Source organism: Taurulus bubalis (genome assembly GCF_910589615.1).
Source record: "Taurulus bubalis genome assembly, chromosome: 13".
Taxonomy (NCBI): domain Eukaryota; kingdom Metazoa; phylum Chordata; class Actinopteri; order Perciformes; family Cottidae; genus Taurulus; species Taurulus bubalis.
Genome location: NC_136601.1, coordinates 14,059,109 through 14,084,395, shown reverse-complemented (window position 1 = coordinate 14,084,395; position 25,287 = coordinate 14,059,109). Strand labels below are relative to the sequence as shown.

The 25,287-nt window shown below is 42.9% G+C and overlaps 4 protein-coding genes across 4 annotated transcripts; all 4 read left to right on the top strand.

The window, feature by feature from the left end:
• Positions 1–670: 670 nt before the first annotated feature.
• On the top strand, positions 671–6,363 carry LOC306745934 (uncharacterized protein; the record flags this gene model as incomplete). The annotated part of the gene is made up of 2 exons (XM_079228800.1): positions 671–3,069; positions 3,915–6,363. The coding sequence occupies 2 exons, from the start codon at positions 671–673 to the stop codon at positions 6,361–6,363; spliced, it is 4,848 nt and encodes a 1,615-aa protein (XP_079084926.1).
• A 1,133-nt stretch (positions 6,364–7,496) lies between these two features.
• LOC306745933 (protocadherin beta-16-like) lies at positions 7,497–9,899 on the top strand (the record flags this gene model as incomplete). The annotated part of the gene is made up of 1 exon (XM_079228799.1): positions 7,497–9,899. The coding sequence occupies one exon, from the start codon at positions 7,497–7,499 to the stop codon at positions 9,897–9,899; it is 2,403 nt and encodes an 800-aa protein (XP_079084925.1).
• Positions 9,900–10,522: 623 nt separating this feature from the next.
• LOC306745932 (protocadherin beta-16-like) lies at positions 10,523–15,938 on the top strand (the record flags this gene model as incomplete). Its single annotated transcript, XM_079228798.1, has 2 exons — positions 10,523–10,816; positions 13,818–15,938. The coding sequence occupies exons 1-2, from the start codon at positions 10,526–10,528 to the stop codon at positions 15,936–15,938; spliced, it is 2,412 nt and encodes an 803-aa protein (XP_079084924.1). The 5' UTR covers positions 10,523–10,525.
• Positions 15,939–16,427: 489 nt separating this feature from the next.
• LOC306745931 (protocadherin beta-16-like) lies at positions 16,428–23,821 on the top strand (the record flags this gene model as incomplete). Its single annotated transcript, XM_079228797.1, has 4 exons — positions 16,428–18,852; positions 19,460–19,600; positions 20,906–21,736; positions 23,718–23,821. The coding sequence occupies exons 1-4, from the start codon at positions 16,449–16,451 to the stop codon at positions 23,819–23,821; spliced, it is 3,480 nt and encodes a 1,159-aa protein (XP_079084923.1). The 5' UTR covers positions 16,428–16,448.
• Between the last annotated feature and the right edge of the window lie 1,466 nt (positions 23,822–25,287).

Here is a 25,287-nt window from a genome sequence, read left to right as displayed (position 1 = left end):
ATTTTAATGGAAATTTAAGTTATTGTCCTGGTAGTCAATGCAACTGCTTTCCGTTGTAATCTGAATATAAATACTTGAGAAGTGTAAGTATTGTCACAGCATTCAGAACCATGGACAGTGACACGTATGCTTCCAAAAGTGAACACACTCAAGTATTGTGTGTTTTTTCTTTTCGTTTTGGCTTCAAACTGCCTATTCATGTATATAACTAAAAAACACGTTTTATATTCACAGCATTCACACATTTAACTACATCATTTGAACACGATAGTAGCAAATATATTGTGTGACATATACATTTCCTCAAGATAATGGGATTCATTCTTTGATTGTAATTCCTTCTTATTACCACTGAACCAGTTCTCTCTATTGTAATCTGTATTTTCAACTCAGAGGGTCGCTGTTGGCAAGCGTGTTGCGATGTAACTAGAAGATATTTTGTTCCTGTCTGTGTCCTGCCCCTTCGTTTATATTCAGCGGACATAATCGGAGAAAGACAGAATACACAGTCCGCGCTCATAAGAAACCATGCGAGGGATTGTACAACTGGATATTTAGTTTTGATTCTTACACTTGGAGTGTGGACCATTTTTTTGTTTTCTACCTTCACATCGACTGCTTTGGTATTGCTTTTGATTTAACGGTGCAGGAAACCACTGCGGGGAGAACAATGAGACGGCAAGTACTGTTGTTTCTCTCGGTGCTCGGTCTCGGCTGCGTGCTCGGGCAGGTCAGCTATTCCGTTCCCGAAGAAATGGCGAAAGGCTCTGTTGTTGGAAACATAGCGCATGATTTAGGGTTAGATCATAAAAGGCTGAAATCAGGTAAAGCTCGTGTCTACACGGGAGGCAGCGTAGAATACATCGGGCTGAATAAAGAGAGGGGAGTCCTTTTTATCCAAGAGAGGATAGACAGAGAGGCGTTATGTGGAGAGAAGACGCCTTGTGCTTTACACTTCCAGTTGATTCTGGAAAATCCAATGGAACTGTTTCGTGTAACAGTAGAGATCAGCGACATAAACGATAATACCCCCACTTTCACAAATGCAGAAAAACGCTTTGAAATCAGCGAGTCTGCTGTGATTGGATCGAAATTTGTATTAGAGAAAGCCATCGATTCTGATATTGGAATTAATGGTTTACAACAATATTCACTCGCTCCTACTGATAACTTTGTATTAAAATCTGGAAAGCAGGCAGGCGGAAGTAACAAAGTCGAGATGATTTTACAGAAGCCTCTCGATAGAGAAAAGCAGGAACACATTTCGCTGTTGTTAACTGCTATAGATGGAGGAGAGCCGCAGATGTCGGGGACATTGCGGATATTTGTAAATGTATTAGATGTGAATGACAACGCACCTACATTCGCTAAACCTCTGTATAGAGCAAAAATACTAGAAAACTCTCCCAAAGGCACCAGCGTAACGACTGTAAGTGCATCTGATAAAGACATCGGCGTGAACGGAGAACTATCATATCTAATATCTACCAGCGAACGTCTTTTATCTGAACTGTTTAATATCAATTCAAAAACAGGTGAAATTATCCTTTTCGGTGAAATCGATTATGAAAAGTCAAAACATTATGAAATCGATATTGAAGTTGTAGACACCGGGGGGCTCTCTGATTCTACAAAAGTAATAGTTGATGTTGTTGATATAAATGACAATAATCCTCATATAAACATTGTTTCTAAATCTGAGTCCATATTAGAGGACTCGCCTCCAAATACTGTTATAGCTATGTTAAGTGTAAATGATCCAGATTCAGAGAATAATGGAGATGTAGAATGTAATATAGACGGTGATATTCCTTTCAAAATCCAAACTACATCAAATGGATTTTATACTTTAGTTACAGAGGTCGATTTAGACCGAGAAATCGCCTGGCAGTATAATATAACGGTGACCTGCTCTGATGAGGGAGTCCCCTCCCTCTCCAGCAGCGTCACTCTCACCTTACAGATCTCTGATGTGAACGATAACGCGCCTGTCTTTGAGAGGAGCTCATACGAGGCCTACATTGTAGAGAACAACACACCAGGTCTCTCTATATTCACAGTGAAAGCCAGAGACGCTGACTGGAACCAGAACGCCCGTGTTTCTTACATACTGGAGGACTCCTCTGTTAACGGAGTGCCAGTCTCCTCATATGTGTCCGTTAGTGCTGATAGTGGAGTCATCCATGCAGTGCGCTCTTTTGACTACGAGCAGATCAAAGATTTCCACTTCCGCGTCAAAGCGCAGGATGGAGGCTCTCCTCCACTCAGTAGCAACGTGACTGTGAAAGTACTGATCCAGGACCAGAACGACAACCCTCCTCAGGTGCTGTACCCAGTCCAGACTGGTGGCTCTCTGGTGGCTGAACTGGTGCCTCGTTCAGCAGATGTGGGCTATCTGGTCACTAAAGTGGTGGCTGTGGATGTGGACTCTGGACAGAATGCCTGGCTCTCCTATAAACTGCAGAAAGCCACAGACAGGGCGCTGTTTGAAGTGGGCTTACAGAATGGAGAAATAAGAACTATCCGCCAAGTCACTGATAAAGATGCTGTGAAACAAAGACTGACTGTTATCGTGGAGGACAACGGGCAGCCCTCTCGTTCAGCTACAGTCATTGTTAACGTGGCGGTGGCGGACAGCTTCCCTGAAGTACTGTCTGAGTTCACTGACTTTACACAAGACAAGGAGTACAATGACAACCTGACTTTCTACTTAGTGCTGGCTTTGGCTGTAGTGTCCTTCCTCTTCATCACGTGTTTAGTGGTTATTATATCAGTGAAGATCTACAGGTGGAGACAGTCTCGCGTCACGTATCACTCCAATCTCCCTGTGATTCCGTATTATCCACCACGTTACTCAGACACTTTGGGGACAGGGACTCTCCAACACGTGTACAACTACGAGGTGTGCAGGACGACTGACTCCAGAAAGAGTGACTGTAAATTCGGCGGAGCCGGTAGTCAGAACGTGCTGATAATGGACCCCAGTTCTACAGGGACGATGCAGCGGATACAGAGTGAGAAGAGCATCCTGGATGAACCAGACTCTCCTCTAGAGGTTGGCAATTTGGTGTAATTGTAGTTCTAACTAGTTTGCATGCTCCCCGTGACTGATGCATTCCTAACCAGGCCCCATTTTCCCTCATCTACAATCAGCACTATGGACAGAGGCACTGTTGTCGCCCTGGACTTTTTGTTTTTGTTTGAATTACTTATAAATGCAGCAATGACGAGTGTGTTTGTTTGCAAGCGTGTGTGCGTTTGGGTCTGCTCATTAGCTTATGTTTATTCGTTCGTACATAAGATACGGCCACATTACAATGTATGTTCTATCTATCTATCTATCTATCTATCTATCTATCTATCTATCTATCTATCTATCTATCTCTTGTAACATGCAAACATGAACATCACTTAAGTTTGTCCACGTGTTTGACAATTACATTTCGGTAGTCATCATTTGAATATAATTGTTCTTAATATTGTATTCTCACTGTTCATGACGTAATATATTAATAACATTTTTAATCGAAATCTCAAGTAAACAGTTTTGCATTTGTTTGATCAACATTTTGCCCTTTTATCCTTGAACATGGTACTTTTCTTTTCTCCTTGGGTTTTTCTGTAGTTCATTGCTGTGTACTCTTAGGGCCGCTGTTGGCCAGTGTGTTGATGCTTCAAGGCGGAAATACAAAGAAACCTCCCCATAATGATTATAGCAGAGAAGGAAAGACATTCACAGGGTTACAACGTCGGTGCCGTTTAATCGACGACAGTGTAGAAGCCCTTATTTCTTTATTTTTTTACCGATGTGGACTACTATGGAGTGAAACCGCATCCGCGCTTTTCTCAAAAAAGCTGGGACCATATATATCCGTGCCGCGTGGAACGTATTTTTTCCCATTACATTTCGCGAGGAAAATGTCGAGCAGAACAATGAGACGGCAAGTACTGTTGTTTTCTTTGGTCCTTCACCTCAGTGCAGCGCTCGGCCAAGTCAGCTACTCTATCCCTGAGGAAATGCCGAGTGGCTCTTTAGTCGGTAATATAGCTCAAGATTTGGGTTTAGATATAAAACGACTGGAATCAGGTAAAGCTCGCGTGTATACAGGAGACAGTGCGGGATTCATCGCGCTAAATAAAGAACGAGGAGTCCTCCTTATCAAAGACAGAATAGACAGAGAAGCGATTTGCAGACAGGCTATGCCTTGTGCTTTACATTTCCAGATCATTTTGGAGAATCCGATGGAGTTCTACAGTATCACTGTGGAAATTACAGATATAAATGACAATCCTCCCACCTTTGAAAAAAATGAAGTCAGTTTTAAAATCAGTGAATCAGCTGTAGTTGGCGCAAAATTCGTATTAGATAGAGCTATAGATCTTGATGTCGGAAAAAATGGTCTTCAAAGCTACGAGCTCAAACCTACTCATAATTTTGTATTAAAACGAGAAAGTCAGGGGGATGGAACAGAACAAGTGGAAATGGTTTTACAGAAGCACCTCGACAGAGAGAAGGAGGATATGATGTCCTTAGTCTTTACAGCTTTTGATGGAGGAGACCCGCAAATGTCAGGAACAATTCGGATTTCCATCACAGTGTTGGATGCCAATGATAACGCTCCTGTTTTCACACAGTCAACCTACACAGCCACCGTTTTTGAAAATGCCCCAGAAGGGACGATAGTCACCAGCGTTACTGCGTCAGACGCAGATTATGGAACAAATGGAAACTTTAAATATTCAATTACTAACAGTTTAGATCAAGCACATGCGCTGTTTCAGATAAATGAAGACAGTGGTGAAATTAAATTGATTGGAAATATCGATTATGAAAATGCGCGACATTACCATATTAACATACGTGCAAGTGATGATGGTGGACTTACTGATTCATGTAAAGTCAAAGTTGAAGTTGTGGATATAAATGACAACAAACCAACAATTAATATAATGTCAAAATCACACATGATATCTGAACACTCCAAACCGAGCACTGTTGTAGCAATGATGAACGTTCAAGACCCAGATTCAAATGAAAACGGTAAAGTTCACTGTTTTATCAACGACAACACCCCTTTGACTATAACGGCATCAAACAATTTCTACAGTTTAGTGACAGACAGTGAATTAGACAGAGAGACCGCCTCTCAGTATAATATAACGGTGACCTGCTCTGATGAGGGAGTCCCCTCCCTCTCCAGCAGCGTCACTCTTACCTTACAGATCTCTGACGTGAATGATAACGCGCCTGTCTTTGAGAGGAGCTCATATGAGGCCTACATTGTAGAGAACAACACACCAGGTCTCTCTATATTCACAGTGAAAGCCAAAGACGCCGACTGGAACCAGAACGCCCGTGTTTCTTACATACTGGAGGACTCCTCTGTTAACGGAGTGCCAGTCTCCTCATATGTGTCCGTCAGTGCTGATAGTGGAGTCATCCATGCAGTGCGCTCTTTTGACTACGAGCAGATCAAAGATTTCCACTTCCGCGTCAAAGCGCAGGATGGAGGCTCTCCTCCACTCAGTAGCAACGTGACTGTGAAAGTACTGATCCAGGACCAGAACGACAACCCTCCTCAGGTGCTGTACCCAGTCCAGACTGGTGGCTCTCTGGTGGCTGAACTGGTGCCTCGTTCAGCAGATGTGGGCTATCTGGTCACTAAAGTGGTGGCTGTGGATGTGGACTCTGGACAGAATGCCTGGCTCTCCTATAAACTGCAGAAAGCCACAGACAGGGCGCTGTTTGAAGTGGGCTTACAGAATGGAGAAATAAGAACTATCCGCCAAGTCACTGATAAAGATGCTGTGAAACAAAGACTGACTGTTATCGTGGAGGACAACGGGCAGCCCTCTCGTTCAGCTACAGTCATTGTTAACGTGGCGGTGGCGGACAGCTTCCCTGAAGTGCTGTCTGAGTTCACTGACTTTACACAAGACAAGGAGTACAATGACAACCTGACTTTCTACTTAGTGCTGGCTTTGGCTGTCGTGTCCTTCCTCTTCATCACGTGTTTAGTGGTTATTATATCAGTGAAGATCTACAGGTGGAGACAGTCTCGCGTCACGTATCACTCCAATCTCCCTGTGATTCCGTATTATCCACCACGTTACTCAGACACTTTGGGGACAGGGACTCTCCAACACGTGTACAACTACGAGGTGTGCAGGACGACTGACTCCAGAAAGAGTGACTGTAAGTTCGGCGGAGTCGGTAGTCAGAACGTGCTGATAATGGACCCCAGTTCTACAGGGACGATGCAGCGGATACAGAGTGAGAAGAGCATCCTGGATGAACCAGACTCTCCTCTGGAGGTGAGGAACATGCGGCTAATACATGTTATAAGTGATAGCACACAGTAGGTTGATACGTTTGATTGAATTGGTCAGTTTGGCAACATTTCAGCACCTTGGAAAGCGATAATGAAAGGACAGTGCCACATTAATTCCCCTTTCTACCCTCCCTCAACATAGACTAAAGTTAACAGAGGTTAGACTCACGTACTTCGGTCGTTTACGAATTGTAAGAGCCATATTAGACTTAATAAGATGTTTAGTGATGTGGGAACAAACATGTTGAAATGCTCCTTTAGTTACGCTACTGACTACTACTCAGTCGAGGATTATCAGTCTGTTGCGCAGTTGTTTGGCCGTTGTGCCACGTTGAGCACATACTTAATCTTTTCCTTTTATTTTTGTTGATTAAACCTTTTAAAATGGAGTTACTGCCGTTGGAGACTAATTTCGCTTCAAGTGTATTGTCAATACACAGAATATAACAGCGGTAATATAGATTACAGAGAGACGATTACCGCTTCACTAATGCTTTTAAAGTCTTGACGTAATTGTTGATTCATTAAGTGAATACTCTCGTTTAGTTTTTGTCTTGTTTTTTTTAGTTGACAGATATGCAGTTATCAATAGAGGTGATTTTTGTATAGTCAGTTTTGCTCTTGTTAATGAACTTTCAACCAGTCATAATACTTCCTTCTGTTCACTGAATAAGATGATATTACTCATTGTTGTATTTTACTCAGAGCAGGTTTTGGGGTTCATCTGTAATCAAACACATAACATGTAAACCAACCAATTACGATTTGACTCCTGTTCAGTTTATTATTGAAAGACAATATACTCCTGATTATGATTAGCAATACTTGTTATTGTAATCATATAACTATTTTCTTGGTCCGTGCACCTGCATTTCTCGTCCACATGAAAACAATTGTTGTTCTTTTATTGAACAGAAAGGGCCGCTGTTGGCCAGAGTGTGGCAGTCTGCTATCGGGTTTGCAACTGTACCTCCCCCTTAGATTGTGACATGCATAGACAATAAAACGGGGTCTAACAGTCTGTCCTCGCTTAAATGGAATACTGCTCATACATGGAACGCTGTGAGCTTTGTTGATCATTTCCTTGAGATACTATCGGAAACATAACTGTTCATACGGATGTTTTCTTCTTTTTAAACGAGACTGGAATACAACGGGGAAACAATGAGACGGCAAGTGATGTTGTTCATCTTGGTTCTCTCGCTCACCTCGGTGTTCGGGCAAGTCAGCTACTCCATTCCCGAGGAAATGGATAAAGGTTCATTGGTCTGTAATTTAGCTCAGGATTTAGGTTTAGACTTAATCAGGCTCAAATCGGGCAGAGCGCGTATTCATTCGGGAGACAGTGCAGAATATATCGAGCTGAACAGAGACAGGGGAGTCCTCCTCATCAAGGAGAGAATAGACAGAGAAACGCTGTGTGGAGAAACGACGCCCTGTGCTTTACATTTGCAGATGATTTTGGAAAATCCGATGGAATTGTTTCGCATCACAATAGAAATCACAGACATAAACGATAACGCTCCCAGCTTTGCGTCGAGCGAGAAACGTTTTGAAATCAGTGAGTCAGCCGTTATCGGGTCTAAATTTGTGCTGGAGCAAGCCATCGATGCTGACATTGGTGTAAATGATCTCCAAAGCTATTCGCTTAATCCAACAAATAACTTTGCATTGAAACTAGAAAATCAAGCGGACGGAAGTAAAAAGGTAGAAATGGTTCTACAGAAGCCTCTAGATCGAGAGCACCAGCATCAGATATCACTGTCATTAACTGCTCTAGATGGCGGACAGCCGCGTATGTCTGGTACAATGCAGATAACTGTTAACGTGTTAGATGCAAACGACAATGCACCAGTTTTTACTAAGCCAGTATACAAAGCAATAATAACCGAGAATTCACCGAGAGGAACCAGTGTTATAACTGTTAGTGCATCTGACAAAGATGGAGGCTCGAATGGGGAAATTTCTTACGCTATTTCAAATAGCAAGCGTCGATTATCCGACCTATTTCAGATCAATAGAATAACAGGAGAGGTGATCTTGATTGGTGAAATAGATTATGAAAAAGCAAAGCTCTTCCAAATTAATATCGAGGCTATAGATAACGGAGGACTCTCTGATTCCAGTAAGATACTAATAGATATCATTGATGTTAATGACAACAGTCCTCAGTTGAAAATACTCTCTAAATCAGACAGCATTTCAGAAGACTCTCCTGAGAATACTGTAATTACTATGCTAAGCGTAAATGACCCTGACTCTGAGAGGAGTGGAGAGGTGAAGTGTAATATTAATGATGACATTCCTTTTAAAATACAAAACGCAATGAATGGATTTTATAGCTTAGTTACAGAGACTGCTTTGGATCGAGAGGTAGCAAATCAGTATAATATAACGGTGACCTGCTCTGATGAGGGAGTCCCCTCCCTCTCCAGCAGCGTCACTCTCACCTTACAGATCTCGGATGTGAACGATAACGCGCCTGTCTTTGAGAGGAGCTCATATGAGGCCTACATTGTAGAGAACAACACACCAGGTCTCTCTATATTCACAGTGAAAGCCAGAGACGCTGACTGGAACCAGAACGCCCGTGTTTCTTACATACTGGAGGACTCCTCTGTAAACGGAGTGCCAGTCTCCTCATATGTGTCCGTTAGTGCTGATAGTGGAGTCATCCATGCAGTGCGCTCTTTTGACTACGAGCAGATCAAAGATTTCCACTTCCGCGTCAAAGCGCAGGATGGAGGCTCTCCTCCACTCAGTAGCAACGTGACTGTGAAAGTACTGATCCAGGACCAGAACGACAACCCTCCTCAGGTTCTGTACCCAGTCCAGACTGGTGGCTCTCTGGTGGCTGAACTGGTGCCTCGTTCAGCAGATGTGGGCTATCTGGTCACTAAAGTGGTGGCTGTGGATGTGGACTCTGGACAGAATGCCTGGCTCTCCTATAAACTGCAGAAAGCCACAGACAGGGCGCTGTTTGAAGTGGGCTTACAGAATGGAGAAATAAGAACTATCCGCCAAGTCACTGATAAAGATGCTGTAAAACAAAGACTGACTGTTATCGTGGAGGACAACGGGCAGCCCTCTCGTTCCGCTACAGTCATTGTTAACGTGGCGGTGGCGGACAGCTTCCCTGAAGTGCTGTCTGAGTTCACTGACTATACACAAGACAAGGAGTACAATGACAACCTGACTTTCTACTTAGTGCTGGCTTTGGCTGTCGTGTCCTTCCTCTTCATCACGTGTTTAGTGGTTATTATATCAGTGAAGATCTACAGGTGGAGACAGTCTCGCGTCATGTATAGCTCCAATCTCCCTGTGATTCCGTATTATCCACCACGTTACTCAGACACTTTGGGGACAGGGACTCTCCAACACGTGTACAACTACGAGGTGTGCAGGACGACTGACTCCAGAAAGAGTGACTGTAAGTTCGGCGGAGCCGGTAGTCAGAACGTGCTGATAATGGACCCCAGTTCTACAGGGACGATGCAGCGGATACAGAGTGAGAAGAGCATCCTGGATGAACCAGACTCTCCTCTAGAGGTTAGAATGTTACAATGATGATAATCAAACTTGTACTTCTATACAATTTGACTTTTCAATGATGTCATTTCCAGCCCATCCCGTTTCAGTACCATGGACAGCAAGAGAACAGCATATCTTCTTTTTTTCCCCTCTCTCTTCATATGTCTCCTTACTCTTAAAGTGTTTTTGTCTTCCTCGTTGACACTGATGATGGTTCCTTGGGTCATTTTTTTATTTTATTAATTCGGATAATATGGTGTGCTGTTGTGCATCAATTTGCCAATAAAACCGTAGGCAACACATTGTATTTGCTGAGTGTTGGATTTTTCTGCAGCTATAGGTAACCAGTAAAACAAGAGTATTATATATTTAACTCGTGTAATTTCGTCTTCTAAACTCAGTGGGCCGCTGTTGACCAGCGTCTTGGCGTTTACATTTATATTTGTATACGACATCCCATGTCCTCTCACAAGCGAAGGACTCTGAAGCATAACGCGCAGTCGTCAGTGGATGAAACACAATGCACGGAATATCCAGTTGGAATAATATCATCGTCTCTTTTTGATCGAACAAAGCCTTCTGCACTAGTATTTGCATCGATTACGCTGGTTACAAAAGGGAGAACACGTTAGTTTTGTTCGACGGGTGAGCTTGACAGAACAATGAGACGGCAAGTACTGTTGTTTTTCTCGGTCCTGTGCCTCAGCGCAGTGCTCGGCCAGGTCAGCTACTCCATTCCCGAGGAGATGGCAAAGGGGTCCTTGGTCGGTAACATAGCTCAGGATTTAGGGTTGGATGTTAAACGACTGCAAGCGGGTAAAGCTCGCATCCACACAGGAAACGGTGCAGAATGCATCCAGTTTAACAAGGAAAAAGGTCTTCTCATCATCAAAGAGAAAATAGATCGCGAAGCTCTCTGTGGTGAGACAACGCCTTGCGCTTTGCATTTTCAGATTGCCTTAGAAAACCCGATAGAAATATTTCCGATTACTGTCGAAATTACTGATATTAATGACAATGCTCCCGTATTCCAAAAGGAAGAGAAGAGGTTTGAAATTAGCGAGTCTGCAGTTATCGGCTCTAAATTCATGCTGGATAAGGCATTAGACCTTGATATAGGACTGAATGGTCTGCAGAGCTATACACTCAAGCCCAATGATCATTTTATGCTTAAATTGCATAGTCAGTCTGATGGCGGTAAAAAGGTAGAGATGGTTTTACAGAAACCTATGGATAGGGAGAAACAGGAGTTTGCATCATTATTGTTAACGGCTATAGATGGAGGAGAACCGCGGAGGTCTGGGACGATGCAGATTTATATTACTGTATTAGACGTAAATGATAACGCTCCTGTGTTTACGCAAAACATTTACAAAGCAGGTGTAAAAGAAGACTCCCTCACGGGAACACTCATTACAAAAGTGAGTGCCTCCGATGTAGACAAAGGCTCGAATGGAGAGGTTAGCTACGTAATCGGAAATAGTTTGAGGGGTATTTCAAAATTATTCCACGTTACTGAAGACGGGCATCTTATATTAAATGGGCCCATTGATTATGAAAAATCCAAAAAGTATGAAATTGATATAGAGGCAGTTGACCGAGGTGGTTTATCTGATTCATGTAAAGTGGTCATTGATGTCGGTGACATAAATGATAATAGTCCTGTTATTAATATTATTTCATCGTCAAATTCAATAGGAGAAGATTCGCGTCCCAACACGGTGGTAGCTGCAATGAGTGTAAATGATCCTGATTCTGAAGAAAACGGAAAGGTCCGATGTGTAATTGATAAACAAATCCCTTTTACAATCAAACCAACATCAAGTAATTTCTATAGCATCGTGACAGACAGTGAGTTAGACAGAGAGACAGCCTCTGAGTATAATATAACAGTGACCTGCTCTGATGAGGGAGTCCCCTCCCTCTCCAGCAGCGTCACTCTCACCTTACAGATCTCTGACGTGAATGATAACGCGCCTGTCTTTGAGAGGAGCTCATTTGAGGCCTACATTGTAGAGAACAACACACCAGGTCTCTCTATATTCACAGTGAAAGCCAGAGACGCTGACTGGAACCAGAACGCCCGTGTTTCTTACATACTGGAGGACTCCTCTGTTAACGGAGTGCCAGTCTCCTCATATGTGTCCGTTAGTGCTGATAGTGGAGTCATCCATGCAGTGCGCTCTTTTGACTACGAGCAGATCAAAGATGTCCACTTCCGCGTCAAAGCGCAGGATGGAGGCTCTCCTCCACTCAGTAGCAACGTGACTGTGAAAGTACTGATCCAGGACCAGAACGACAACCCTCCTCAGGTGCTGTACCCAGTCCAGACTGGTGGCTCTCTGGTGGCTGAACTGGTGCCTCGTTCAGCAGATGTGGGCTATCTGGTCACTAAAGTGGTGGCTGTGGATGTGGACTCTGGACAGAATGCCTGGCTCTCCTATAAACTGCAGAAAGCCACAGACAGGGCGCTGTTTGAAGTGGGCTTACAGAATGGAGAAATAAGAACTATCCGCCAAGTCACTGATAAAGATGCTGTGAAACAAAGACTGACTGTTATCGTGGAGGACAACGGGCAGCCCTCTCGTTCAGCTACAGTCATTGTTAACGTGGCGGTGGCGGACAGCTTCCCGGAAGTGCTGTCTGAGTTCACTGACTTTACACAAGACAAGGAGTACAATGACAACCTGACTTTCTACTTAGTGCTGGCTTTGGCTGTCGTGTCCTTCCTCTTCATCACGTGTTTAGTGGTTATTATATCAGTGAAGATCTACAGGTGGAGACAGTCTCGCGTCATGTATCACTCCAATCTCCCTGTGATTCCGTATTATCCACCACGTTACTCAGACACTTTGGGGACAGGGACTCTCCAACACGTGTACAACTACGAGGTGTGCAGGACGACTGACTCCAGAAAGAGTGACTGTAAGTTCGGCGGAGTCGGTAGTCAGAACGTGCTGATAATGGACCCCAGTTCTACAGGGACGATGCAGCGGATACAGAGTGAGAAGAGCATCCTGGATGAACCAGACTCTCCTCTAGAGGTTAGAAAAGTGATGCATCACACACGCCCTCCCTAACGTCTTTTCAATTTTTTAATCATCTTGCATTTTGGACAAATTGTTTGGTCGTTTCTTTTCTTCAGCACCATGGAGAGCAACATGGTGTGTGTTTTACAGGCGTGTTTTCAGAGTGACAGAAAAAGGTCCTCCATACTTTGTGTGTGATTGCGATCTACTGAAATACGTTCCCACTGCCTTTAGATTGTATTATAATTAAGATATTGTTTATTTAACTGGAAAAACATATCCAATGTATATCCAACCTCGATACGTTTTTTTCAGCATTTCCGCCTCTCCTTTTTCACGACACATTTTCTGCAGTTTTGCTTTCTGAACTCAATGGGCCGCTGTTGCCTAGTCTGTTGCAGTCGACGTTCCTTACAGCAGTACCGCCTCTTCATGTCGTTGTATTCGAGAGAATGTGCACGCAGATCGCATTGTCTTCCGTGGAGGGATTGATATACACGAGACCGCATAACGTTCATTTATTTGCTTCAATTTTGAGGATTGTTTTTGCTTTATATTTTATTTGACTGTGTGTCCATCTTTCTGACGGATTTTACACGGTTGCTGCTTATTCTTTCCGAGATCATTTCAAACAATGAGACGGCAAGTACTGTTGTTTATCTCGATGCTCTCTTTTAGTGTAGTCTTCGGCCAGGTCAGCTACTCTATTCCGGAGGAAATGGCAAAAAGCTCTTTGGTTGGTAATATAGCTCGGGATCTAGGTTTAGACGTCAAACGACTGAGGTTGGGTAACGCTCGTGTCTATTCTGGTGACAGCAGAGAATACATCGAGTTGAATAGCGAAAGAGGAGTCCTCCTTATCAAAGAGAGAATAGACAGAGAGGCGTTGTGTGGTGATACGACACCATGTGCTGTGCATTTTCAGATTGTGTTAGAGAATCCTATGGAATTTTACAGTGTAACAGTTGAAATTACAGACATTAACGATAATGCACCGTCTTTTGAAAAGAGCGACATTAAATTCAGAATTAGCGAGTCTGCAGTGGTCGGGGCCAAATTTGTTTTAGAGAGAGCGGTTGATTTAGATGTCGGTATAAATAGTCTTCAGAGCTACGTTCTCAAGCCAAGTGATAATTTTGTACTTAAACTGCACAACCAAGCAGATGGCAGAAAGAACGTTGAGATGGTCTTACAAAAACCTCTGGACAGAGAGAAAAACGAGTTAATTTCTTTGGCGTTGACGGCTGTAGATGGAGGAGAACCGCAGATGTCAGGAGCAATGCAGATTCTCATCACCGTGTTAGATGCCAATGACAATGCGCCTGTTTTTACACAGCCGATATATAAAGGCAGTGTCGCTGAAAATGCTGCAAAGGGCACGATCGTGACCACTGTCAGTGCTTCAGACGCTGATCATAAATTAAATGGTAAAATATCATATTCAATCACAAACACTCTCGATGACGTCAGACAGATGTTTGATGTAAATGAGGACAGTGGTGAGGTTAGGTTGACTGGACATTTGGATTATGAAAAGAAAAGAAACTTTCAGATAAATTTACGCGCAATGGATAACGGGGGATTAACTGATTCGTGTAGAGTGATTGTTGATGTCGTTGATATGAACGACAACGAACCGCTGATTAAAATAATGTCTAAATCAGCTATTATATCAGAGAGTGCAAACCCCAACACAGTCGTTACTATGATTAACATCCAAGACCCAGACTCAGGTGAGAATGGTAAAGTGCAGTGTTTTATAAGTGAGAATATTCCTTTCGTTTTGAAATCGACTTCAAATCATTTCTATAGTTTAGTTACCGATAGCGATTTAGACCGAGAGAGATCCTCTGAGTATAATATAACGGTGACCTGCTCTGATGAGGGAGTCCCCTCCCTCTCCAGCAGCGTCACTCTCACCTTACAGATCTCTGATGTGAACGATAACGCGCCTGTCTTTGAGAGGAGCTCATATGAGGCCTACATTGTAGAGAACAACACACCAGGTCTCTCTATATTCACAGTGAAAGCCAGAGACGCTGACTGGAACCAGAACGCCCGTGTTTCTTACATACTGGAGGACTCCTCTGTTAACGGAGTGCCAGTCTCCTCATATGTGTCCGTTAGTGCTGATAGTGGAGTCATCCATGCAGTGCGCTCTTTTGACTACGAGCAGATCAAAGATTTCCACTTCCGCGTCAAAGCGCAGGATGGAGGCTCTCCTCCACTCAGTAGCAACGTGACTGTGAAAGTACTGATCCAGGACCAGAACGACAACCCTCCTCAGGTTCTGTACCCAGTCCAGACTGGTGGCTCTCTGGTGGCTGAACTGGTGCCTCGTTCAGCAGATGTGGGCTATCTGGTCACTAAAGTGGTGGCTGTGGATGTGGACTCTGGACAGAATGCCTGGCTCTCCTATAAACTGCAGAAAGCCATAGACAGGGCGCTGTTTGAAGTGGGCTTACAGAATGGAGAAATAAGAACTATCCGCCAAGTCACTGATAAAGATGCTGTGAAACAAAGACTGACTGTGATCGTGGAGGACAACGGGCAGCCCTCTCGTTCAGCTACAGTCATTGTTAACGTGGCGGTGGCGGACAGCTTCCCTGAAGTGCTGTCTGAGTTCACTGACTTTACACAAGACAAGGAGTATAATGACAACCTGACTTTCTACTTAGTGCTGGCTTTGGCTGTAGTGTCCTTCCTCTTCATCACGTGTTTAGTGGTTATTGTATCAGTGAAGATCTACAGGTGGAGACAGTCTCGCGTCACGTATCACTCCAATCTCCCTGTGATTCCGTATTATCCACCACGTTACTCGGACACTTTGGGGACAGGGACTCTCCAACACGTGTACAACTACGAGGTGTGCAGGACGACTGACTCCAGAAAGAGTGACTGTAAGTTCGGCGGAGTCGGTAGTCAGAACGTGCTGATAATGGACCCCAGTTCTACAGGGACGATGCAGCGGATACAGAGTGAGAAGAGCATCCTGGATGAACCAGACTCTCCTCTAGAGGTTAGAACTTGCTATCTGTCGAAGTAACTCTTTAAATCACTTTCCTCTCATATTCAGAACCTTGGACAGCGATGTGGATTATAAATTTAAAAAAAATGTTTTCACGTCTTATTTCCATTTTCTAAATCGGTATTACATTTGTATACACTCTATGTTTGTATTCATCAAGCTGTTGTAGTAAATAATACGGAACTGTCACAGGAGAAGTGTTTTTAGTTTCTTTGCTGTCTTTTATTCTTTACCATGGTTTATCAGTTCGTTTTGTACTTTTGAAATGCAATTTTACTTTATGAACTCAGAGTGCCGCTGTTGGCCAGTCTGTATTAGGTTTTCCGCAAAATCATTGTACCTCCCACACTGTCTTTATTTTAGAGAGAGAAAGAGACAGAAGCCAAACACAGCGTCTGGACTTTACCGGAGATACAGAGATGTTTTTCATATTGGGAATATGCTTTGAAAACTGGCGTTGACTGAAAAAAAATCGCAAGGCAAACGCCATAGCGCTTGTTTTACACTGGAATTACGTCGGACAGAACAATGAGGTGGCAAGTACTGTCGTTTTTCTTGGTCCTCTCCCTCAGCGTGGTGCTCGGGCAGGTCAGCTACTCCATTCCCGAGGAAATGCCGAAAGGTTCCCTAGTAGGAAACATGGCGAGGGATTTTGGCTTGGATGTTAAAAGACTAAAATCGGGGAAAGCTCGCATTTTTACTCGAGACAGTGACGGATATATTGAGCTGAATAACGAAAGAGGAGTCCTTCTCATCAAAGATAGGATAGACAGAGAGGCGCTCTGTGGACAAACGACGCCTTGCGCTCTACACTTGCAGATTATATTAGAGAATCCTATGGAATTTTACACTGTAACTATTGAAATTACAGATGTTAATGATAACTCTCCATCCTTTGAAAAGAAAGACGTCCGATTTAAAATAAGTGAGTCCGCTGTTACCGGAGCTAAATTCATATTAGATCGCGCAGTTGATCCTGATGTCGGCTTAAATGGGTTGCAAACATATAGACTTGAACCGGCAAACAATTTTGTTGTTAAATTACATGATCAAGCAGATGGAACGAAAAACGTCGAAATGGTCTTAGAGAAGCCTCTTGACAGAGAGAAAAACGAACACCTTTCTTTAGTTCTGACGGCGGTGGATGGAGGAGAGCCGCAGATGACAGGAACAATGCAGATTCTAATCACTGTTTTAGACGCTAATGACAATGCACCTGTTTTTACGCAACCTATTTATAAAGCAGCTATAAAAGAAAATGCACCAGTAGGAACAGTCGTAGTGACAGTGACTGCAACAGATGCGGATCATGGATCTAATGGAAGAATAACGTATTCAATTTCGAGTATTTTAGATCATGCCCGTGGGTTATTTGAAGTAAATGACGAAAGTGGTGAAATTCGGCTTAAAGGAAACGTTAACTATGAAAAAGCTCGAACATTTCAGATAAACATCCGGGCTAGTGATGATGGAGGACTAGTGGACTCGTGTAAAGTGATGGTCGACGTGATTGACATGAATGATAATAAACCCGATATCCATATAATGTCAAAATCAAACGTCATATCAGAAGATGCCAAACCCGGTACAGTTGTTACAATGATAAATATTGAGGACGCGGATTCCGGTGAAAATGGTAGGGTTCAATGTAGTATAGATGGTAATATTCCTTTTGTGTTGAAGTCTACAACCAATAATTTCTACAGTTTGATTACAGACAGTGAATTAGACAGAGAGACAGCTTTTCAATATAATATTACGGTGACCTGCTCTGATGAGGGAGTCCCCTCCCTCTCCAGCAGCGTCACTCTCACCTTACAGATCTCTGATGTGAACGATAACGCACCTGTCTTTGAGAGGAGCTCATATGAGGCCTACATTGTAGAGAACAACACACCAGGTCTCTCTATATTCACAGTGAAAGCCAGAGACGCTGACTGGAACCAGAACGCCCGTGTTTCTTACATACTGGAGGACTCCTCTGTAAACGGAGTGCCAGTCTCCTCATATGTGTCCGTTAGTGCTGATAGTGGAGTCATCCATGCAGTGCGCTCTTTTGACTACGAGCAGATCAAAGATTTCCACTTCCGCGTCAAAGCGCAGGATGGAGGCTCTCCTCCACTCAGTAGCAACGTGACTGTGAAAGTACTGATCCAGGACCAGAACGACAACCCTCCTCAGGTGCTGTACCCAGTCCAGACTGGTGGCTCTCTGGTGGCTGAACTGGTGCCTCGTTCAGCAGATGTGGGCTATCTGGTCACTAAAGTGGTGGCTGTGGATGTGGACTCTGGACAGAATGCCTGGCTCTCCTATAAACTGCAGAAAGCCACAGACAGGGCGCTGTTTGAAGTGGGCTTACAGAATGGAGAAATAAGAACTATCCGCCAAGTCACTGATAAAGATGCTGTGAAACAAAGACTGACAGTTATCGTGGAGGACAACGGGCAGCCCTCTCGTTCAGCTACAGTCATTGTTAACGTGGCGGTGGCGGACAGCTTCCCTGAAGTGCTGTCTGAGTTCACTGACTTTACACAAGACAAGGAGTACAATGACAACCTGACTTTCTACTTAGTGCTGGCTTTGGCTGTAGTGTCCTTCCTCTTCATCACGTGTTTAGTGGTTATTATATCCGTGAAGATCTACAGGTGGAGACAGTCTCGCGTCACGTATCACTCCAATCTCCCTGTGATTCCGTATTATCCACCACGTTACTCAGACACTTTGGGGACAGGGACTCTCCAACACGTGTACAACTACGAGGTGTGCAGGACGACTGACTCCAGAAAGAGTGACTGTAAATTCGGCGCAGCCGGTAGTCAAAACGTGCTGATAATGGACCCCAGTTCTACAGGGACGATGCAGCGGATACAGAGTGAGAAGAGCATCCTGGATGAACCAGACTCTCCTCTAGAGGTTAGAAATGATAGTAGAAGTAAACTACGGCCATTCTACTGTCCAGCACCACGTATATATATGTCCAATATATATATATATATATATATATATATATATATATATATATATATATATATATATATATATCTCTGTCCATGGCACACACACACACACACACACACACATACACACACCCATATATATATATATATATATATATATATATATATATATATATATATATATATATATATATATATATATATATATATATATATGTTCATAGCATGTTTGTACACGTAAGAATATCTCAATGCGTAATATTAAACATGTTTCTGCAGTTTCTGTTCAAGTCCCTAAGTGCCGCTGTTGGTTAAGTATGAGGAAAGTGAGGTTATTTTCCTGAGTGAAGTCTTCCCTCGTCTGTCTGATGCATTTTAGGGCTTTATTCTAATCGTAACTATAAACTGACAAAGACGGTCCTCCGCAATGCGCTCCTGATCATTTGGTCGGATTTTGATACGGTTGTTTTTTGTTCTACTTGGAATTTACGAATGCTTTGGTCATGATCGGTGTTCTTTGTTGCGTGATCGGGAAAAAAACATTTTCATGGTGGCCACTGCTTCTCTGCGTTTGTGTCGCAGACATGGCTCTCGGGCAGGTCCGTTATTCTGTACCCGAGGAGATGCCGACGGGCTCGGTTGTCGGAAATATCATTCAGGACCTCGGCTTGGATGTTAAACGGATGAAATCTGGGCGGGCTAGGATATTTACCGAGGACGACAGTGAGTACATTGGTCTTAATGCAGAAAAAGGAACTTTGGTCGTGGCTAAAAGAATAGACAGAGAAGAATTGTGCAAGCAAGTGTCTCCCTGCTCTCTCCATTTCCAAATAATTCTAGAAAATCCAATGGAGTTGCATCGAATTGATGTAGAGATTACAGATATTAATGATAATGCTCCGTTTTTCTCGAAAAAGGAATACAGTTTTCAGGTTAGTGAATCCGCCTCACCGGGGGCTCGCTATTCGCTTGAGAGTGCTAAAGATCCCGATGTAGCACATAACACCCTTCAAACATACAAACTCAACCCGACAGATAATTTCAAATTGAATGTTGTCTCACGGCCCGATGGCACAAAATATATTGAAATGGTCCTTCACACGTCACTTGACAGAGAAAAACAAGAAGAACATAAATTAACTCTGACAGCATTTGACGGTGGTAATCCTCAGAAATCGGGTTCTGTCAAAATAAATGTGGTCGTTTTGGATGCAAATGACAATGCACCAGCATTCAGTCAGTCAGTTTACAGAGTAACGGTTCCTGAAAACGCTTCTCGGGGCACTGCTATTTTAAGAGTCAGTGCCACTGATAATGATAAAGGAGCAAACGAAGAGGTAGTGTATTCGTTTTCCCAACATACCGATAGTGCATCATCCCTGTTTAATATGGATTCCCACACTGGGGAAATGACCGTAGTTGGTATGTTAGACTATGAAAAAGCTAAACATTATGAAATTGATATTGAAGCTACAGACAAAGGTGGGCTGGCAGACACAAGCAAGGTGCAAATTGAGGTGACCGACCTAAATGACAATGCCCCTGTCATAAGCATAATTTCCCTCTCCAATCCCATACCAGAAGATTCGGCTCCAGATACTGTTATAGCAATGCTCAATATCAAAGACATGGACTCAGATAAAAATGGCCAAGTTAAGTGTTTTATTAGCAAAGATTTGCCTTTCAAAATCAAGTCATCATCGACTAATTTTTATAGCCTGATGTCCGATGATGTTTTGGATCGTGAAACAGTGCCAGAATATAACATAACTATAACTGCAACAGACGAGGGTTTCCCACCTTATTCCACGAACAAGACAATTCATTTAAGAATATCAGACATAAACGACCACGCCCCAATGTTCCCTCAACCATTTAGCACAGCTTTCATCACTGAAAATAATTCACCTGGTATGGCACTCCTCACTGTCAAAGCCAGTGACCAAGACTATGGCAACAATGCACGCATTTCCTATTTCCTTGAGGATAGCCAACTGAATGGAATGTCAGCCTCTGCTTATTTTTCAGTGAATGCAGAGAGTGGAGAGATACTTGCTGTGCGTTCCTTCGACTATGAGCAAAGAAAAGAGTTCCATATTCGCGTCAAAGCGCAGGATGGAGGCTCCCCTCCACTCAGTAGTAATGTGACTGTGAAAGTACTGATCCAGGACCAGAACGACAACCCTCCTCAGGTGCTGTACCCAGTCCAGACTGGTGGCTCTCTGGTGGCTGAACTGGTGCCTCGTTCAGCAGATGTGGGCTATCTGGTCACTAAAGTGGTGGCTGTGGATGTGGACTCTGGACAGAATGCCTGGCTCTCCTATAAACTGCAGAAAGCCACAGACAGGGCGCTGTTTGAAGTGGGCTTACAGAATGGAGAAATAAGAACTATTCGCCAAGTCACTGATAAAGATGCTGTGAAACAAAGACTGACTGTTATCGTGGAGGACAACGGGCAGCCCTCTCGTTCAGCTACAGTCATTGTTAACGTGGCGGTGGCGGACAGCTTCCCTGAAGTGCTGTCTGAGTTCACTGACTTTACACAAGACAAGGAGTACAATGACAACCTGACTTTCTACTTAGTGCTGGCTTTGGCTGTAGTGTCCTTCCTCTTCATCACGTGCTTAGTGGTTATTATATCAGTGAAGATCTACAGGTGGCGACACAAGCGCTTGCTTTACAAATCCAGTGGGAATCTTCCTGTTATTCCCTATTACCCACCCCTTTACGCAGACGTAGGAGGTACCGGTACGTTGAAGCAGGCATTCAGTTACGAGGTGTACGGAACGACTGACTCCCGGAAGAGTGATACCAAGTGCTCCCGACCCTTCAGTCAGAGCACTCTGAGTGTTGACCATAGTACCACCAGGACAGTGCCAAGGCATAACACAGAGTCAGAGATTTTGCTCACAGAGGTGAGATCAACTGCTTCCTTATTTCTTCAAAACCATTGCTAATTTTTAATTTTTCATTAATATGTTCTTGGTTTTATTTGGAAAAACACTTCAGTTCACTCACTGTTCAGATAGCATACTGTACCTTGTAACTCACGGAAAAGTCTACTCAGTTTCAGACTTTTTCTGTTTTACCAAAAGTAGTGCCAACTAATTAGTCTTTTTGTATCTCACAATTCATGTTGTGGTTGGATTAAACATTATAAACGGTATATGAGTACAATAATTACAATTTGCTTTAGCAATAGTGGAGAAATTGTCTCTCACTGCTTTGGCTAGTATCAACATTGCACATTTTATTGTGCCCACTTTCATGCCTCCTACCTTTCTACTGACCAAATGTTGCCACCAAAACCATTTGAATATTAAAGTGTAACCATTAATGTTCCAAATCCTTACTGCATATACTCTAACACAGTTGTATGCTTTAAACAAAGGCTTTACCTGTCTACGTGTGTGGTTTCATATATTGTGTGTAAGGTGCATTGTGTCAGATGACACTATCTCCTCCATGATGCATTTGTAACTGCATTGTTTTTAGTTTAATTCCATTCTCTGACATTTATATTTATTAGTTTATCATATATTGCTGGGAATTATATGCAACAGCCTTGAAATGCTATGTTATATGCTGACAAACCTCTTTGTATGAGAAAACAATACAACAGTTAAAAGCAAAGATGGGCATCATTCCTGCTAAAGCTTTGCTACAGATATTTTCTGGATAGATTTACAGCCACGCAGTGCACTACTTTTCAGTGACCTAGTTCCCTTCATAACACGGTGCAGCCATGGGCATAGGGCTACACACAGAGAAAATGAGCAGGGATAGATCCATGCCAACTATAAGAAAAGGAGGTAATGCAAACCAATACAAAATGCAAATATTGACACAATGATATTGACTAAGTGGTACAAAATGTGGTAAGGGGGAAAAGGGATGTTCGCTACTGACGCTTGGAAGAGTGAGGACACATGAGAAAAGCAGTGTGATGGAGAGGCAGAGAGAGGCAGTGGGGGAGGGGTTGCAGCACGTGGTAACCGGCAGTCTCCAACATCCCTGTGCAGCATTTGTGTTAGTGATGCACGGCAGCCATTTTGATATGCAGCCCTCTTTGTCTGTTGAGATAGAGGGCTCAGGGAAGTCTTATGTGTGAAATAGTTAGATTTAATGACTGCCTGTAAAGGACACAGACAGCCTGAGATGTTTCTTGACAAAATGTGTGAGAGAGAGAGACACACACAGAGACAGAGAGCGAGAGAAAGATTTGAGTGAAAATAATATTGGATAAAAGGGCACAGAGAGCATCATTTAAAGATTCAGCTTGATGAATGAGTGATGACTTACTGCTTCTATGTTTGTTATGTTTGTTATGTTTGCTCAGTTCTGTCCAGTATAGGAGGAAGCATCACATTAACTAAAGTGCCTGGCCTAGTCGCTCTGGGTGGTGTATGTGCTTTAAGTCTGCAGGATGTTCTGGGTGTGTGTGGAACTCTAAATTGACAAACTACAAGGCAGAAACATAATTGTCTTAATCCCCATATCGGCTAGAAGCAGTCTGTCATCAGTATCAGCCCACATCTGTGTCTGCTTTACCTGTTTCAACTGTGTTTAAACCATTGTCTCATTTTGTCAAGGTTGTTAATAGAATACCATAAATGATTTTGGCCAGTGTCTCCATAGGGGTCAAAGCTCACAGAAACATACTTTCAAGCCGCTAAACAGTTCAGCCTGCTTTGTATCTTGAACCTATTCAAGTTGTTGTTTTTGTCTTTCTTTTGTGAAAACAACCTACCTTGGAGCTGTCATCCTTCATTTTGTTGTTAAACTAACTTGTTACTGACCGCAAAACTGTAACCACGTGCAGAAGCTCCTGGCCCCACAGGCCCAAGCTGGTTTAAGTGGCACGCCTTCCTAGCCAAGCTGTCTGGTGAGCAGCTGTGTGCCCATGTGTATGCCGCTGGGGCTTGTCCCCACACTGTGAACTGAGTGTGTTTGGGGATGTGGTTAATGTTTGTAGTACAACCCTTTATTGTATTTTTGTTTACAAGATTTCTGGGGTGGGACTTAATTCCCACAGAACAGACATACACATTAATACACTGATCTTAATATCAGTTGAAAATATGGAAATACATGTACACTGCAGCTGCATAATACTCTCACCATGTGAGGAATGTTGCTGTCTGTCCCTTTGGGACTGTTGTTTTGCTGCTTCATACAAAAGTTCATATTTAAACTGGAGTGGGCCCTGCAGTTGGAGCAGTTGGAGAGCATCCCTAAAGTGAAGCTTAATGCTCCCCTTCACTAAGCATCCACACTTAAAGGACATAATATTCTAAAAAGTGAATTTGGAAGTAAAGTACATTTTATTTTAGAAGTATATAAGAATGCAAATATACAGGCATTAGTAGTGAAGAACATATTTTGCATGTGGCAGTTGTTACATGGTCAAAAATGTACAGGTGGCATTGTTGATTATGGTGCAGGTATACATTTTACTGTGTTCCTCAGGTGCATCAGATGATGGGAGGACAACAACTGATTTGTGCATTTGGATGTGTGTTGGTGTCCCAGAGGTTGAAGTGTGGAGTTCTGCACTGACTGATTCTCTGGAAAGGATTAAAGTAGGGATTACATAGAACTGTGTAATATGGAGCAATGACAAAGTTGTGTCAAGCACTGATATATATATATATATATATATATATATATATATATATATATATATAGTCTTGGGAGTAAAGATGTAGTCAAATATAATAATTATTATGTAATTGTAGCTACATAGTATGACTTCCAGATGTATCCTAGAATATGTTCACTTCATTATTATATTGCAGCCTAATGGACAATTTAAAATAACTTAAAACACTATTTGCTTTGCTAACTGCCATTTATCCAGTCACTACAGTTAACATTGTGTCAATTTGCACTGGTTAGCCACTGTTCAGCAGTCATTCTTGGTTTCCAACAGTCTCCCATTTTCCTCCTGATCTCATTTTCTGCATCCCTCCCCTCCCCCTCTCCAGCTGCACCACTCTGCTGCAGAGAGAGAAAGAGAGAGAGACAGAAAGGGAGAGGAAGATTGCTCAGTGAAGGACATTTTGTTCAGTCTATAAAAAGAAACTATACACCAAACGGTGTCATTTCATCCTTGTGTAGGTCGCCATGTTCATGACAAGAACAAATATATTCTACGTATCATTTTTCGGCCATTTACCAAGAGTTGCTTTATTACCCATCAGTCTATTAACAAGAGCTTTGTTTGAACATATAATCAAAGTACAAAAGTGTGTGATCATCATTTCTCTTCCATCCTCTGTCTTCTTTATTGTCAATATTGTTTTTGTAGCTCTTTTTATTTTTGCCACCATCCAGCTCACAGGAAGCAGGGTGGGATGCAAGGAAGGGAGGTGGGATGTGTTACCATGGCAACAAGCTGACTCACTGGC